At 38.5% G+C, this 18024-nt stretch overlaps 1 protein-coding gene across 1 annotated transcript; it reads right to left on the reverse strand.

Annotated features, from left to right (window-relative positions):
- Positions 1-129: 129 nt before the first annotated feature.
- Positions 130-16172, reverse strand: LOC107583867 (E3 SUMO-protein ligase PIAS1-like). The gene is made up of 13 exons (XM_016270219.1): positions 16142-16172; positions 15600-16044; positions 6972-7056; positions 6607-6670; positions 5997-6131; positions 5810-5915; positions 4640-4713; positions 4132-4292; positions 2845-2975; positions 2553-2724; positions 2124-2260; positions 1461-1501; positions 130-1022 (listed from the first exon to the last, which is right to left on the reverse strand). Exons 1-13 carry the CDS (start codon positions 16157-16159, stop codon positions 708-710), a joined length of 1884 nt encoding a protein of 627 aa, XP_016125705.1. The 5' UTR covers positions 16160-16172; the 3' UTR covers positions 130-707.
- Between the last annotated feature and the right edge of the window lie 1852 nt (positions 16173-18024).

Here is an 18024-nt window from a genome sequence, read left to right on the forward strand (position 1 = left end):
TATGAGATCATGAAAGTGTACACAAGAGTTTAACCTCAGGAACTAACCAGCAAAACTGGCCACTGAAACCAAACTCCGCTTTTTACATACTTAATGTGGTGATGGAAGAGAAAGAATGCGCAACTGGAATAAGATGTGACCTCTGTCGACTTTTCAAGCATGTCGTGGCTAGATTCTGTATTGGCATAAGGGAATGCTTCTGTACAGCATACATCCTACATAACTTAAAAGCAATAAATTACCTGCACAGGATAATAGCATTAAATAACGTGATTTTCCCTCGCTGATCAAACAATGGCTGATGATAAAGATGACTGCCATTCTATTACTTTGACTGAAATTATTATTTGAAGTGAAATAAAATAGCAAAAAGTATAAAAGGTACAGAATAAGATAAATCAAGGAACAACACACAGAGCAGTGAAAAACATCTTCAGTATCCATGGAGAAAATACCAACTGAAGTCACTCACTGGGGTAGGCAGCGTCCTATTGTTTATATACAAAAGTAAAACTGAAAATAGATTTTTCTTCTCTGTACACAGCAATTTTATTCTTCTCTTTACAAAAGTCTTTGTTCTCTTTTTTTTTCTCCCCACCTTCCATCCAATTCACATCTAAATCCTATCACAAGTGCACAAAGCTCCTTCTGCGCCCTCCTGTTGTTTGTGATAAAGGCTTGTCTGTTTGCAGGGCGCCCCGGTGTGGTCAGTCCAGTGAAATTACATCAGGGATAGAGCCGTATATTACGGATGTGGTGGTGTCATCTGAGCGCGAGTGGGACACGTTACTGTGTGGGTGGCTGTCTCTCAGACTGCTGGAGGACACCAGACTGCTGCTGCTTCCGCTGCTGCTGCCTCCGCTGCCGTTGGCTGGCACTAGCGAGCTGCTCGCCGGCGTCCCCGACTGCTCCAGGAAGAGCTGAGAGGAACCATAGGGCATGAAGCGGTTCAACAGCAGCTCGTGGTCTTCTGACGCAGAAGCTGAGGCGGCAGCTGCAGCGGCCATGACCATGTTATAATGCTGTGGAGAGGATAAAGATCAACAACTTAAGGCTATGCTGATGTTTAAGAAAAAAAATGCATGGCCCAGTTTCACAGACAGGGCTTAGATTAAGCCAGGTTTAGGCCATAGTTCAATTAGGACATAGTTCCATTAGGTAATTTTTATAAACATGCTTAGAAAAAAACATTACTGGAGTGCATCTTGAGACAAAACAAAAATATTTTAAGATCAATCAGTGCAAGTTTCTTTCAGTTGAAACAGCTAAGACTTACATTTTAGTCTAGGACTAGGCTTAAGCCTTGTCTGTGAAACCGGGGGTATATGTTAATTCTCTCTCAGTCAGATCTGGGCCCTAGTGTATCCAATCCATTTAATTCGGCACCAGATGTGGTTAAACATAGGCGTTTGTTCGAGCACAATGCTGCCCTCTAGCAGTGATGTGCTGCGTGAACCTACCTGGTGATTGTCCCCTTGTAAAAATGAGAAGAAATTCAGATCTGTCGAACAAGAAAAAAAGTTGTTTGGCATAAATTTGTTAAATTTTTATATTTTTAAAATCCTACATTTTTACTTATTGGATTAAATAAAAAGAAATCCCAGATTTAATATATAAAGATTACATTACCAAATTATGTGTTAAATTATGCAAAGGAAACTCATCTAAACTACATTGATCAAAAGTGGATGTAAAGCCTTTTGTAATATTACAAAAGATTTCTATTTCAAATACATGCTGTTCTTCTGAACTTCCTATTCAAAGAATCCTGAAAAAAATGATGTATTATGGGTTTCACAAAAATATTAAGCAGCATGACTGTTTTCAACATTGATAATAATAAAAAAATGTTTCTTGAGCACATTTTTGTCATCACAGAAATATATTCCATCTTAAAATATATTAAAATAGTAACTTTTTTCACAACAATACTGTTTTACTGTATTTGTGATTTATTAAAAAAACAGCCTTGGAAGCATAAAATAAATTTTTAATTCTTTCAAAATGTTACAGACCCCAAACTTTTGAATGGTAGTGACAACCAAGGCAAGTGAGCATGAGCTAGTAGGAGCATTCTTTATTAAATATGAGGAAATTATATTTTAGTGGAATGATGACGGTACCTGAGAGGTCATTGGGTGTGTGGTAATAGTGATGGTAGTCTTGAATGAGAGGAGGGGGAGGGATATAGTTTGTCTCCATTGCTGGCATGCTGGGAGCCCGTGCCAATGGAGAAGCCTGATGATGCAGATTTAACACTCTGCAGCAAAATATAACAAAATTATATATATATATAAAAAAAAAAAACTAGTGAGATATTAAAATAATATTTTAAGAAACACAAATATTGGCTCCAATAATTATCAAAACATTAAAAATCACATTTAAAAATGTGAATATCTTTGCATTACATGACAAAATATGAATCAATGTGGCATTTATAATCACTCACAAATACACTTTTCAAAAAAGGTTTTAAAACATTTCACAAAAATGTTGGGTTTTAAATGTTAAAACAATAAACATTGTTCAAAATAAATATAAATTCTCACCCTTTGTTGACAGGCGGGGAGGTTGGTGATAGAGATGGACAGGCTCTTTTAAGAGGAGGCTCATCGTTATCATCATAATCATCATCAGAGGAGCTGTCCAGCGTCAGGTCAATCACCTCCCATTTCTTACTGCTACTGCCATGGGACGAACTGTTTCTGTGGTCTGACAAAACTGACAAAACAGACCTCCCTGAATCAAAAAGAATGTAGTATGCATTGCAAATGTCTACACTTTTTTATATATATAGACTTGAGACAACTGTCTATAGTCTTCATAACAAACATACAATACCTTCAATGCCATTTGATGAGGCTGACACTTCCTGTACCACCTTCTTGTATCTCATAGGAGCCCAACTGCCATCTTCTTTAAACTGGATCTCATCACAGTCCACACAGCTGCTCAGGATCTCCATGAACAACCTGTACACAGACAAACGTGCCCTTAAAAAACACTTTCTCAAGACTTTTCCCAGTTTTGACAGCATAAGCTACTGTTCAAAGTTTTTTAATAGAAAATAATACTTTTATTCATCTAAGATGCATTCAACTGATCAAAAGTGAAAGTAAAGACATTTATAATGTTACAAAAGATTGTATAATCTTATATAAGATAAATGTTTTTCTTTTGAACTTTCTACTGAAGAATCCTGAAAAAAAATTTATCATGGTTTTTAGAAAAATATTAAGCAGCACAACAATTTTTAACAATGATAAGAAATGTTTCTCAAGCACCAAATCAGAATGATTTCTGAAGGACCATGTGACACTGAAGACTGGAGTAATGGCTGCTGAAAATTCAGCTTTGCCATCAGAGGAATAAATTACATTTTAAAATATATTCAAAGAAAAAAAAGTTATTTTAAATTGTAATAATATTTCACATTTCACTATATTTTTAGTCAATTAAATGCAGCCTTGGTGAGCATATGAATTCTTTCAAAAACATTTAAAAAATCCTATCGACCCCAAATTATTTGAACGGTAGTGCATAAATGCTCATATTACACATTAGACAATGATGTACATTGCTGTTCAAAAGTTTGGCATCAATAATATCCCTTTTCCACCAGCATGAACTGGGTGCTAGTTCAAAGCCAGTGCTATTGCCGGTTTGGAGTTGGTTCAACTGGCGAGCCTCCTAAGAACCGGTTTGCCATTTCACGGGCTAGAGAGCCACCACAGAGCCAGGTTTTACGTCACTGAATAAGTCTCATCTTTCTCAGTAACACTAGCATGGCAGTGCCAAACACAACAGGCTTGTTCGAGATGCATTGGCGCAATGCAGACTGATCGGCGCACGACACCAAAGCACCGCGAAAGCAATCCAAAAGCATAAAGAGAGTCATCTGCTTTCCAATCACTCCCGCGGCACACCGACCGGACCGCACAGCGCTGATGCAGCCCGAACAAGCCTAAACACACAATCAACAGTGGTGGATGTTGCATTGCTATTGATGTTCATGGCTTTGTGAATCTACATCGGCATCCAAACACGCCGAATTCAGCGTGTTCGTGGTTAGCTGATATTTTGGACTGGCCCACAATCACAGGTGTAAAAGGTGAGAGTAGCACTGACCCGTCAATAATAAGGTGCTCAAATGGGGCTTTCTTGTCGCAGACCGGACACACCCAGGTGGGTTTCTTCTCATTCATTTGGATGTAGAGCGTAGCATCAAAGCACTGCAGGTGTGAGCAGGTGAGCGCTCGGCAGGGAATCATCAACCGCATCTTTCCCAACTGTTCATTTACACACAGATAGACACACATTATGTCAGCATACATTATAATGCCACATATTGCTTTCAAACTTTATAACTGAATGATGATTATAGAGAAGTTTCTTATCTCTAAACTGCTAGCTTGTGGCTTATTCTCCATTGTTCAAAAATATTAAACTGACAAAGAACACAATATGGGAAATCAGAGAGTCATAAGCAGAGCTCGGTGGTCTCAGTGAAAAGAAGCAGTTTCATTATTCTGACAAAATGATTAATGCAATTGTGTTCAAAGGAACGTTACAAGGTTTAACAGAACCCCTTGAAGAGAATAAAATCTTTCTTCAGGGTTGATGGTCCATTACATACCGGACAGAGCAAGGAGACTCGCAGGCTGGTAGTGGCAATCTCACTGTCAGGGTCGGCAGTAAGCTTTTCTTTGACTGAAGAGTGAGCACAGAACACAAAATCAATCAGATCACTTGATTTACAACATTGAATATCTCCCATCATATTCACACACAGCTAACAGGTAGCTCAAGTAAGACTTGTAACTTTGCAGGTTATTGGAAAAAAGCGTTATTTTGATAATCACTTAATTAAAGGGGTCATATGATGCTGCTAAAAATAACATTATTTGGTGTATTTGGTGTAATGAAATGTGTTTATGTGGTTTAAGGTTCAAAAAACACATTTTCCACATACTGTACATTATTGTTTCTCCTCTATGCCCCGCCTTTCTGAAACGCGTCAATTTTTACAAAGCTCATCGGTCTGAAAAAGCAAGGTGTGCTCTGATTGGCCAGCTATTCAGTGCGTTGTGATTGGCCGAATTCCTCAAGCGTGTGACGGAAATGTTACGTTCCTTACCATATTGTGATGCCCGCGGCAACCACTTTTGACTACCCCGGGCTGGACTCCGCTTCGTCCATGGTGAAAGCCGATCCGGCGATCCACAGCACGAAGTCGAAGTATTTCCTCAACGACCAGCACGGATCAGCTCCAGGCATGACGAAGCGATATCGTCCTCTTTTGGAAGGCCAAACAAAGTAGTTTCGCTTTCACAATGACGCACACAGCACCTTCACGACATGGCGGCGGCGGCAACAATACTACAGCGAGAATAAAAGTTACGCCTTCTTTCTTTGCGTGAACATTTGGGCGGCGTTATGCAAATCTTCCCAGATAAAGACGTAGGTATGTGGGGGCGTGTTAGAACGAGCCGTTTTAGGTAGGTGTGGCTGACTCTGAACTTTTATTAAGAATATCTCTTTGGATTTGAGACTTTAGTCTTTGCAACTTTACAGATCTTCTTTATGCACCAAGAGCTTGTAACACTCCAAAGAGAAGTCGCATCATATGACCCCTTTAAAACAATAGTTGCAGGTGTTGAATTGGAGCATTGGTAGGTGAATGCCTGAATATCCAAAGAAAATGTTGCAAAATACTTGAAGTGGAAGAAATTCGCACTTGTTGTCTGGTTAACATTCAGCTATATTAAGGTTCATTTCAACTGTTGTAAGTCCAGAGTTAACATACTGAGTGCTCTTGAGTGGTCTGGGTTTCTAATGCCTTTTGACCGTAGTCTCTGTAGCAAAACTGAGGAGGACTGCTGACGGACCAGGTACACTGCCATGGAGTAACTCTGTATGGACAACAAAGTATTTAAAACACATTCTGATGGTGGTTTTCAGAAACAGATTTCAAACAGATTAACATTCATTACCCTTCCGATTTCCGACGTCCATGACACAACAATGGTGTTGGGAACTGTTGTAGACAACCTAACCAGGGAGGTAATGTTCATGGGTCTGCTCGGCCGCTTTGGCTCCACTCCATTTTTGGTTGGAGGAAGATATCCCTGAGGACAACCACAAAAAGGCATTGAGATAAACAGCCAGTCCAGCAATGAAACGATGAACTACAGATAAACGTTTCTATCTGAAATAAAAATTTGTCATAGGAGTAAAAAATGTTGATGAAAAGGCTGTAAGATGCTGAAAACAAGAAATCTTTTGGAAATCAAACAAGAAAGTGCCAAATTCTTTGTATTCATCCGTGTCGGTTTTGTACCATTTTTAATTTTTTTTAATGTAATTTAATGACTCTAAAATGGTTCAACTGAGTATAAAAAAATAATGAAATATTTTCCTTACACCACACATTTGAGTATACATGTGTTAACCATTGTTTCATTTGTCTGTCATTCTTTTTGGCTGAACTATCCCTTTAACAATGGTAGCAAGTAAACTGATACTCTTTAATTATTTAACTTAAATTATGTTTTTTTGTCTCAAAATGTTCCAGCTGAGCTTTGGAGATCTTTTGTTGAAAACTGTTGTCTTATCATACCTTAGCTGTACTTGCACGGTGAAGTCACATTTGGTCCCAGAGATGTCCCTTTTGAGACAAGAGGGTGGGAGTAAAGGAATGTGTGACAGAGCGTAGGAGAGAAAAGCATACCAAACATTCTACAGGACCGCTCGCTTGGGCACGTGTGATAAGCACTATTGTCTGCTATATAAGAACAAGAGGAAGAAATCTTACAAGACAAGATAAACTACTTAACAGCTGTTTTAAATTCAGCAGTTTTGCAGTTCTGGCTGAAATGTATTACAAGCTCAAACTTAGTTAGGTTATTTCAAGCACACGGACCATGTTACCTTGTCTAACTTTGTAATTTAATATCCCCCACACTTACATTGAATTGCTGATCTGCTGAACTTGCTGAGGCGTTAGTGCAAACGCGAAACATGTTTCCTGAAACCTCTGACTGCTGTCTGAGGCTGTAAAACAAAAAGAGAGGAGACAATTCTAAAAGATGGAGAACTCATAACATCACTCTATTGATGAAGTGACAGAGATGAGACTTGAAGAACTCTGTGAAGGAAGGTCAGCCAAGCTCGTGAGTCGTTTTCATTCCGAAAGTACATCAGTCGTTAAGACATAAAATAAATAAATAAAATAAAATAGCTACAAAATAAAATCAAAAGATTTTAAATACAACCATGAATAAAACAAAATTTATACAATTACTACAATCAAATTAAATTGATAAAAATAATAAGAAATTCAAATGTGACTCTCTGCTAACAAAAAAAACAAACATATACATACACACACAAACACACACACACACACACACACACACACACACACACACACACACACCCACACACACACACACACACACACACACACACTGAAGGAAGGTCAGCCAAGCTCGTGAGTCGTTTTCATTCCGAAAGTACATCAGTCGTTAAGACATAAAATAAATAAATAAAATAAAATAGCTACAAAATAAAATCAAAAGATTTTAAATACAACCATGAATAAAACGAAATTTCTACAATTACTACAATCAAATTAAATTGATAAAAATAATAAGGAATTCAAATGTGACTCTCTGCTAACAAAAAAAACAAACATATACACACACACACACACACACACACACACACACACACACACACACACACACACACACACACACACACACACACACACACAGACACAGATCGGGGTGCTTACCAACTATTCAATTTTATTAATTTAGCACTAATTTTTGAAAATAATACTTTCATACTGCATACAAATAGTACTTTTCAAACTGTATGCTTCCAACTTTGTAGAAAAAGTTTGTAGAGAGCTTTTCTATTCCATACAGTCCTAAAGAAATGCTTTATTAAGTCTGGTGTACTGAAGAGGAAAAATGTTTGGGAGGACCAGCTTCCTTGTAATGTAAATGGTTTCTGCTGGTCCACATACTTTTGGTTCTATAACATATTTCAATATTTCGTGATGGCATCCTTGACCAAGCAAGCATCCAACAGTAAGTAAAGTTAATTATCTTAAACTGATAGCGAAGCAGCATCTCAGTTACAGACACAAGGTTGCTGGTCCTCTTCTGTGGAACTACTTTAAATGCTTGTGCAGTTTAGTTCAAAGCCAAACACTACAACATAGCTAAAAATAACCTAGGGTTACATAACCCAATCTCCTTAAATGAAGCCAGGGTTTCAGGAGCAAGAGAGAGTGAGAGATAAGAGGAAGCTCTATCTGCACCACTACAGGTGCTCTACATCGCACACATAGGTGGCTGAACTCAATGAAAGAGACTGAAATGAGAGGTGCGTTTTCTGCACACTGACCACTTAGTCATGTGAAGAGGAAAATCTATTCCACTTGAAGTGGAGTGAGTTTAACAGTGAGAAGCTGGCAGATGATTAATCTGTACTCAAGAGGAAAGAGAGGAGGTGAGCCAATTCTCTGGTGTGCAAAAGATCCATCAACACTGGTTGCCCTCTCAGCTCAAACAACTCAAAATTCTCCAATCATTTTCATCACATTGACCTAGAAAGAATGTTCAATCCAAAAGGCTTCAACTCAATATGGGAGAAGGACCATTGTGTTTCCTGAAAGTTGCTTGAAAAGCAATTTGATGTTACAGGGTTCTTTGCCTTGCATAGCAAAAAGCACTTCTTATATAGCAATCTGCGCTCAAATTGAACTCTATAAGAGTGCTTGTAAGAAAATGAAACTTGAAATAAGGTAACCTGCTTCCACACTCCAAAATGAGCTAAGCATTAGTTAAGAACCTAGATTTGATTCAAACTGCACCCATTTCAACTCATTTTTGATTTATATTTATTCTGAGTCCTTACTTTGGCATTCATTTTCTTTTAAAGAATAAAATGACAGGGTTGCACTTGAAAAATCCACATAATCATACAAACCCAATTCCAAAAAAGTTGGGACACTGTACAAATTGTGAGTAAAAAGGAATGGAATAATTTACAAATCTCATAAACTTATATTTTATTCACAATAGAATATAGATAACATATCAAATGTTGAAAGTGAGACATTTTGAAATGTCATGCCAAATATTGGCTCATTTTGGATTTCATGAGAGCTACACATTCCAAAAAAGTTGGGACAGGTAGCAATAAGAGGCCGGAAAAGTTAAATGTACATATAAGGAACAGCTGGAAGACCAATTTGCAACTTATTAGGTCAACTGGCAACATGATTGGGTATAAAAAGAGCCTCTCAGAGTAGCAGTGTCTCTCAGAAGTCAAGATGGGCAGAGGATCACCAATTCCCCCAATGCTGCAGCAAAAAATAGTGGAGCAATATCAGAAAGGAGTTTCTCAGAGAAAAATTGCAAAGAGTTTGAAGTTATCATCATCTACAGTGCATAATATCATCCAAAGATTCAGAGAATCTGGAACAATCTCTGTGCGTAAGGGTCAAGGCCGGAAAACCATACTGGATGCCCGTGATCTTCGGGCCCTTAGACGGCACTGCATCACATACAGGAATGCTACTGTAATGGAAATCACAACATGGGCTCAGGAATACTTCAAGAAAACATTGTCGGTAAACACAATCCACCGTGCCATTCGCCGTTGCCAGCTAAAACTCTATAGGTCAAAAAACAAGCCATATCTAAACATGATCCAGAAGCGCAGGCATTTTCTCTGGGCCAAGGCTCATTTAAAATGGACTGTGGCAAAGTGGAAAACTGTTCTGTGGTCAGACGAATCAAAATTTGAAGTTCTTTTTGGAAAACTGGGACGCCATGTCATCCGGACTAAAGAGGACAAGCAACCTAAGTTGTTATCAGCGCTCAGTTCAGAAGCCTGCATCTCTGATGGTATGGGGTTGCATGAGTGCATGTGGCATGGGCAGCTTACACATCTGGAAAGGCACCATCAATGCTGAAAGGTATATCCAAGTTCTAGAACAACATATGCTCCCATCCAGACGTCGTCTCTTTCAGGGAAGACCTTGCATTTTCCAGCATGACAATGCCAGACCACATACTGCACCAATTACAACATCATGGCTGCGTAGAAGAAGGATCTGGGTACTGAAATGGCCAGCCTGCAGTCCAGATCTTTCACCCATAGAAAACATTTGGCGCATCATAAAGAGGAAGATGCGACAAAGAAGACCTAAGACAGTTGAGCAACTAGAAGCCTGTATTAGACAAGAATGGGACAACATTCCTATTCTTAAACTTGAGCAACTTGTCTCCTCAGTCCCCAGACGTTTGCAGACTGTTATAAAAAGAAGAGGGGATGCCACACAGTGGTAAACATGGCCTTGTCCCAACTTTTTTGAGATGTGTTGATGCCATGAAATTTAAAATCAACTTATTTTTCCCTTAAAATTATACATTTTCTCATTTTAAACATTTTGATACGTCATCTATGTTGTATTCGGAATAAAATATTGAAATTTGAAACTTCCACATCATTGCATTCTGTTTTTATTCACAATTTGTACAGTGTCCCAACTTTTTTGGAATCGAGTTTGTAAATGTCCTGAAGTGAGAACACTAAGGCTAGTTATCTGAACATCTCACAGACCAAAACCAGAAAAAGAACATAACACTTAAACCTGCTGAAGAGAAAACCATCAAAGCCAAAATGCATTAACACAGCCCCCTGTGCTTAATGACACATCCTTTCCATTGATATTGGACTTTAATTCTTAGCGTGAGCTGGATGACTAAATATAGCACAGATGGCCCTTGTCCAATCTGATAAGCCATAAATCACTTGAAGAGCACCTTTATGTTTGTATAGGTAGGGGAGGTAAAGTCTTCATGAGAGGCCTACATTTCTCAAAGGATGTACAAAAAAGCATAACGACCATGTCCCAAATGTCAAAATTAGTAATTTCCATCCCTAAAACACATATTTTACAGTCACTGTTATTAGGGGTGCAACGGTTCAACTTACTCACGGTTCGGTTTGTATCACGGTTTCGGCACGGTTCGGTATGTGCTATGTTTAGGGAAAAAACTACGCGGGTTCACGCGCTTCGGATGAGCGACCACACAGATCTTCTCACTGCGCGCGTAAGTTCACGTCATCTGGATCTTTAATATTTAAACTGGCAAGGCTTAAATGGGTTTAGTTTAAACACAGACAGCAACGTGTGCTGTTCAGGTCTCACCTGTGCTATCCAGAGAAAGATTTGAGTGGTTGTTATATAGTGTGTGTGTGTGATTGGCTGCAGGCGAGTCCAAACAGTACAATGGAGCCTGGGAAATGTATTCCAGCATAAAGCACTCGCATTGATTAAAGAGTGACTGGTTTGTCCACGTATTGTTTTTTTCTCTCTCTCTCATCGCTTTTGTTGTAATGTATTGGGAAGCCAGAATTTGTATCTATCAACAGAAACATGCATTAGCCGAACTCTAACAAACCATATTACAGATGCATTGTCAGATTTAAGTTGAACCGCGGTCCTAGTGTATGCCGAACCGTGTGTGGAGAACGGTATGGTTCGATTTTTTACCGAGAACCGTAGCACCCCTAACTATTATGCACATTGACCATAAACACAGCTCAAAGGCTTCCTAATGGCCCTCCTTCACAAAACATTTAGTACAGTTTTATTACAGGTAGAATGCAAAATGTTTGAGTAAAAGCATTTCGGTCAAATGTAATCCATGCGATATTTCAAACCTTTAACCCATGGGGAAAAATCAACCCATGGCAAGAGTTTAAAAGCAGCCCAATTCCGTGGAAAAAAACAACCTTGCAACCAACAAAAGCTGCAGGAGTCAGATTTGACTGATCACGGGTCAAGAGTAAGGAGAGATGACTGACAAGATGTTGGAGGATTTGCTCCTCAGATCCTGAGCTCATTGACAAATATCTTATATCGTAAGATGTGCTCCCTTTACAGAGCGCACATGCGATCGCGAAATTGAAAGTGAACTGCGACTGCAAGCGCTCATTCAAAAGCGATTTAAATACCCCACATATTGATAGCGGCTCCCTGATGCACGGAAAATTATATACAATATTAGAATGTTTGCGGGAGCAGCCACAAAAATCGCGGGGGCAGATGGTAATGGTCAGAAATTCAGCGAGAGCGGGATCAAGTAACAAGCCCTGCGGTATCATGCAGCGGTGCAGTCAGTCAGTGAGCGCCGTAACAGATGATGTCTATAAATAAACTACACAGAACCCCACTATTCGGACAAATACACAATGAAAAGATGATACACAATTTAATACCTTGAAAAATGGCATTTAAGACTTTAATACTTTTTAAGGGCCTTAATTTTCTCCAAATTGATTTATCAAATTTTAATACTTTTTAAGACCCCACAGACACCCTGTAATAAAATGACACCTTTTCATTCACTGTCTTCAATGTCATTTTGTAAAAAAAAAAAATTGTGAGAAAATCGAATCGTGAAATCAAAATCGTGAATCGAATCAAATCGTGAGTTGAGTGAATCATTACATCCCTCATAAATACCATATAAAAATAAATATTTTCCAGAAAATATTTTAATATTTTGCCATGAATACAAATATATGACAAATATAAAAGTGAATTATTTAAACAAATCAATGTGGTTGTTGATTTAATAACTTAAATAACACATTATTTAAGGTGACGTAGCTACACATTACAAGTAATTACTATAGAAATAACAGTACTACACAGAACCCCACTATTCGGACAAATACATAATGAAAAGATGATACACAATTTAATACCTTGAAAAATGGCATTTAAGACTTTTTAATACTTTTTAAGGGCCTTAATTTTCTCCAAATTGATTTATCAAATTTTAATACTTTTTAAGACCCCACAGACACCCTGTAATAAAATGACACCTTTTCATTTACTGTCTTCAATGTCATTTTGTAAAAAAAAAATTGTGAGAAAATCGAATCGTGAAATCAAAATCGTGAATTGAATCAAATCGTGAGTTGAGTGAATCATTACATCCCTCATAAATACCATATAAAAATAAATATTTTCCAGAAAATATTTTAATATTTTGCCATGAATACAAATATATGACAAATATAAAAGTGAATTATTTAAACAAATCAATGTGGTTGTTGATTTAATAACTTAAATAACACATTATTTAAGGTGACGTAGCTACACATTACAAGTAATTACTATAGAAATAACAGTAAATTATGCATAATTACAAGTAACTAAGAAGACCAAAAACCCTAAGCCTAACCTTAAAGGGGTCATATGATGTGATTTCAAGTTTGCCTTTCTCTTTGGAGTGTTACAAGCTGTTCGTGAATAGATAAGATCCCTAAAGTTGCAAAAACTAAAGTCTCAAACCCAAATAGATATTCTTTATAAAAGTTAAGACTCGTCCACGCCCTCCTAAAACGCCTCGTTTAAACACGCCCCCACATGTCTACGTCACGATGTGGGAAGCTTTGCATAACGCCGCCCAAATGTTCACGCAAAGAAAGAAGGCGTAACTTTATTGTTGCTGCCACCGCCATGTTGTGAAGACGCTGTGTGTTTCGTTGCGAAAGCGAAAATACTTTGTTTGGCCTTCCAAAAGAGAACACAACTAGAACTTTTTCACATTTAAAGAATTTGCCACTGATGATTCAAACGCATGTTTTGAGCAGTGTAGAGTAGCGCTTGTTGTTTGTCATTTCTCTGATCACAAATGCAGGCATGGTTTTATGCTTACGCGGCGCGATGTAACAACAAAAAAGACAGTATAAATCATTATAATCCGTAATAATGTCCCCACTGGATGCAAAAAATGCATCGTTTATAATGGGTTTTATTGTTTTTGTCTTGTCGCTTCTGGACGTGGCATCACAGTATGGTAAGGGGTGTAACATTTCTGTCACACGCTTGAGGTATTCGGCCAATCACAACGCACTGGATAACTGACCAATCAGAGCACACCTCGCTTTTCAGACCGATGAGCTTTGTAAAAATTGACGCGTTTCAGTAAGGCAGGGCATAGAGGAGAAACAATAATGCACAGGATGTGGAAAATGAGTTTTTTGAACCTTAAACCGCAAACACATTTCATTACACCAAATAATGTTCTTTTTAGCAACATCATATGACCCCTTTAACCATATACTATATACATGTAGTTAATTAGTATTACTCAATATCTATTTGTGTAATTACACTGTAATAACTTCTCCTTAAAATAAAGTGTAACCATAATTATTTCTCTCACACTATTACACACAAAAATATGGAGATAACTTTACATTTTAGGGTTTCACCATCTTTGGGGGTCCTCTTTGTTAGGGCTGTAAAATCGATTAAAATCTATATTAAATATACACACATATATTATGTGAATACAAACTGCTATTTTGGAAACAAATTTGCGATTCATCAATTTTACAGCCCTACTCTTTGGCATCAGAAAGTTTGAAAACTCCTGGTAACTTTTATTGCAACTCATGAGAAAGACTGCAATACAGAGTGGCACAAAACTGCTTATGTTCATCCAGGACGAAGAATGATGCTTTAAAGGAGATGACTTTAGAGACAAACTGCTTGGAAATGGCTTTACCATGCTATAAACTCTCTGACAAGCTGCATTTCTAAAACCATTACTGTAAAAGCACTATTCAACCTTAAAGGGGTCATATGATGCTTTTTTAAAGATCATTATTTTGTGTATTTGGTGTAACAGAATATGTTGACATGCTTTAATGTTCAAAAAACACATTATTTTTCAAATACTTTACATTATTGTAGGTCCTCTATGCCCCGCCTCTCTCAAACGCTTCGTTTTCTACAAAGTCCCTCCTTCCGACAAGCGCAGTCTGCTCTGATTGGCCAGCTGACCAAGTGCATTGTGATTGGCCGAACACCACAAGCACTCGTCGGAAATGTAACACCCCTTACCATAATCGCGAGACAGTTCTGGAGATGTTATTCATGTATTTATGTCCTCATTAGTGAGACGGCAGAGGTTAATATCACCGGAAGCGTCACGATGACTTCTGTTGTGGCGGGCCGCCCCCCCTAAAATAATGGCAGGGGAAACACTGCATCTACTTTCGGAAGGCCAAATAAAGTGCTGAAATGTAACTTTAAATGACTTCTGTTGTGGCGGGCCGCCCCCCCTAAAATAATGGCAGGGGAAACACTGCATCTACTTTCGGAAGGCCAAATAAAGTGCTTTTGCTTTCGCCTAGAAACACACAGCGTCTCCCTGACATGGCTGCTTCAACACTAACTGCGGTTACTAAAACCACGCCTTCTTTCTTTGCGTGAACATTTGGGCGGCTTATGCAAATATTTCCACATAGTGAGGTAGACATGTGGGGCGTGTTAGAACGAGCCGTTTTAGGGGGCGTGGCAGAGTCTTAACTTTGATAAAGAATATCTCTTTGGTTTTGAGACTTTAGTCTTTGCAACTTCAGGGATCTTATCTATGCACAATCAGCTTGTAACACTCCAAAGAGAAAGGAAAACTTGAAATCACATCATATGACCCCTTTAATAATCAACTAGTCAACTGTTAGAGATAATTCCTGTTACTCACCTAAACTGGTGGGTTTGATAAGCTCATCGAGTACATCATAGAATGGCAGCCTTTGGAGCTTGACGTCTGGATGGACTGGGTGAAGGGCGGAGGGCAGATGGGGCAGGCCCAGCTCGTGCTTTGGCCCGAGTAGTGCGACAGGGAGTAGAGATGGTGAGCCATGCCCATCGAATCCCAGCTGTGTCAGGCTGGTGGGCATGCCAGCGGGAGCACCTCCAGTGGTGGAGTGTAGGCCAGGGAGGGAGAGGTCTGATGGGGACACCATCTTTGTGGGGAAGCGGCGGCGATAGAGCTCCTTGATCTTCATCTGCACAGCAGGGCTGCAGCTGGCTTTCAACAAATGTAGCGCTTTGGTCAAGAGTTCATGCTTCCTTCCATGTTTGTTGCGGCCTGCATACCCCAGAAGAACCTGAAGCTCTGAGACACGGAGGCTCATCACCATTTGCTGTTTTAAAAAAATAGAAGAAACATGAGTTAATATATGCAATTGACAAAACAAATATTTAAGAAAGCACCTAAATAGGCTAAAGGAAACATTTAACCCCAAAATGATGGTCCATTTTTCTATTTGGGCATTCCATAGGGGGAAAAATTATTCACATAGGAACAACCTATGTGTCACGAATCTGGTCCGTGGTCTTCAGTCTGCTCATCACCAGAGGTCACCTTCTGATTACATTGACTCTCACACCACACAAACTGTTGCACGTCACCCTGGACTACATTTCCCATGCTCCATTGTACTGATTGGACTCGCCTATAGCCAATCACACACACTATATAACAACCACTCAAATCTTTCTCTAATAGCCAAATATTGTCTGCGTTTATCACTCTCCTAGTGGTAGCACTTTACAGAGCCAGTATCCTGTCTGAGTTTAGTTTAGTTCCTAGTCCTGTTTTGTAACGTCTAGTTTTGCCTGATTGTCTGTTCCTGGCTGATAACCTGCCTGTCTTGGATTTCTCGTCTTGTTGTTTGGATTCTGTTCGCACCTCGCCTGGATTAATATATCCGTCTGTGGATTACTTGCCTGCCTCATCCTTTGGATTATGTTCGCCATTGATCGACCTACACCTGTTTATTGGATCACTCTTCTGTCTTGCCCTCTAAATACCTGTTTGCCATTGTCCGACCCTTGCCTGTTTTGAATATGTTTAAGAATAAAACTTTGCAGATGGATCCGCACGTCTCTCGTCTCAGTCGCCCCGTTACACTATGGTTGAGTAAATAGTACAGTAAAATAGAGTAAATAGTTGAGGGTTATTTTTTTTTGAGAAAAACTAGCAATAAATAGTAACAACATAACACCATTCAAAAGTTTGGGTTCGGTAAGATTTTTTAAATGTTTTTGAAAGAAGTCTCTTATGCTCACCAAGGCTGCATTTATATAAAATACAGCAAGACCGTGATATTGTAAAATAATTGCAATTTAAAAGAACTTTTTTATTTTAATATATTTTAAAAAGCAATCTATTCCCCTGATGGAAAACCTGAATTTTCAGTAGCCATTACTCCAGTCTTCAGTGTCACACGATCATTCAGAAATCATTCTTATATGCTGATTTGGTGCTTAAGAAACATTTCATAGTATTATCAATGTTAAAACGGGTGTGCTGATTTTTTTTCTTTTTTCTTGTGGAAACAATAAAACATTTTACTTTAATAAATAGGATTGTTTGATAGATAGAAAATTCAAAGGGAAGCATTTATTTAAAATACAATTTTTTTTAAACATTATAACTTCACAGTCACTTTTGATCAATTTCATGCATCTTTACTGAATAAAAATATACACTCTTTAAAAAAACAACACCCTAAACTTCTGAACAGTAGTGTATTTTTTAATAGATTTTGCAACCCATTTCTACATGTTGCAACTACTGACAGACACACATCTCCCAGGTAAAATCACAGCGTCATCGTTTAATTTCTACTTAAAGGGGTCATATGATGCCATTTCAAGTTTTCCTTTCTCTTTGGAGTGTTACAAGCTGATTGTGCATAGATAAGATCCCCGAAGTTGCAAAGACTAAAGTCTCAAAACCAAAGAGATATTCTTTATCAAACGCCCCCCCTAAAACGGCTCGTTCTAACACGCCCCCACATATCTACCTCACTATGTGGAAATATTTGCATAATTTGGCCCAAATGTGCACGCAAAGAAAGAAGGCGTGGTTTCAGTAACCGCAGTTAGTGTTGAAGCAGTCATGTCAGGGAGACGCTGTGTGTTTCTAGGCGAAAGCAAAAGCACTTTATTTGGCCTTCCGAAAGTAGATGCATTTAGGAATCTTTAAGATTACTTACAACAGAACAGCAATGCATTTTATGGATGACCGTTTCATGAACCTAGGAGAGGAGGTAATTCTGACTTTGCTATGACAATCTGGCGCTTCTGAATCAGCTACTGTTTTGTTATTAGTTTAA

Source organism: Sinocyclocheilus grahami, unplaced genomic scaffold (assembly GCF_001515645.1).
Source record: "Sinocyclocheilus grahami isolate Dianchi unplaced genomic scaffold, SAMN03320097.WGS_v1.1 scaffold55.1, whole genome shotgun sequence".
NCBI classification, from domain to species: Eukaryota; Metazoa; Chordata; class Actinopteri; order Cypriniformes; family Cyprinidae; genus Sinocyclocheilus; species Sinocyclocheilus grahami.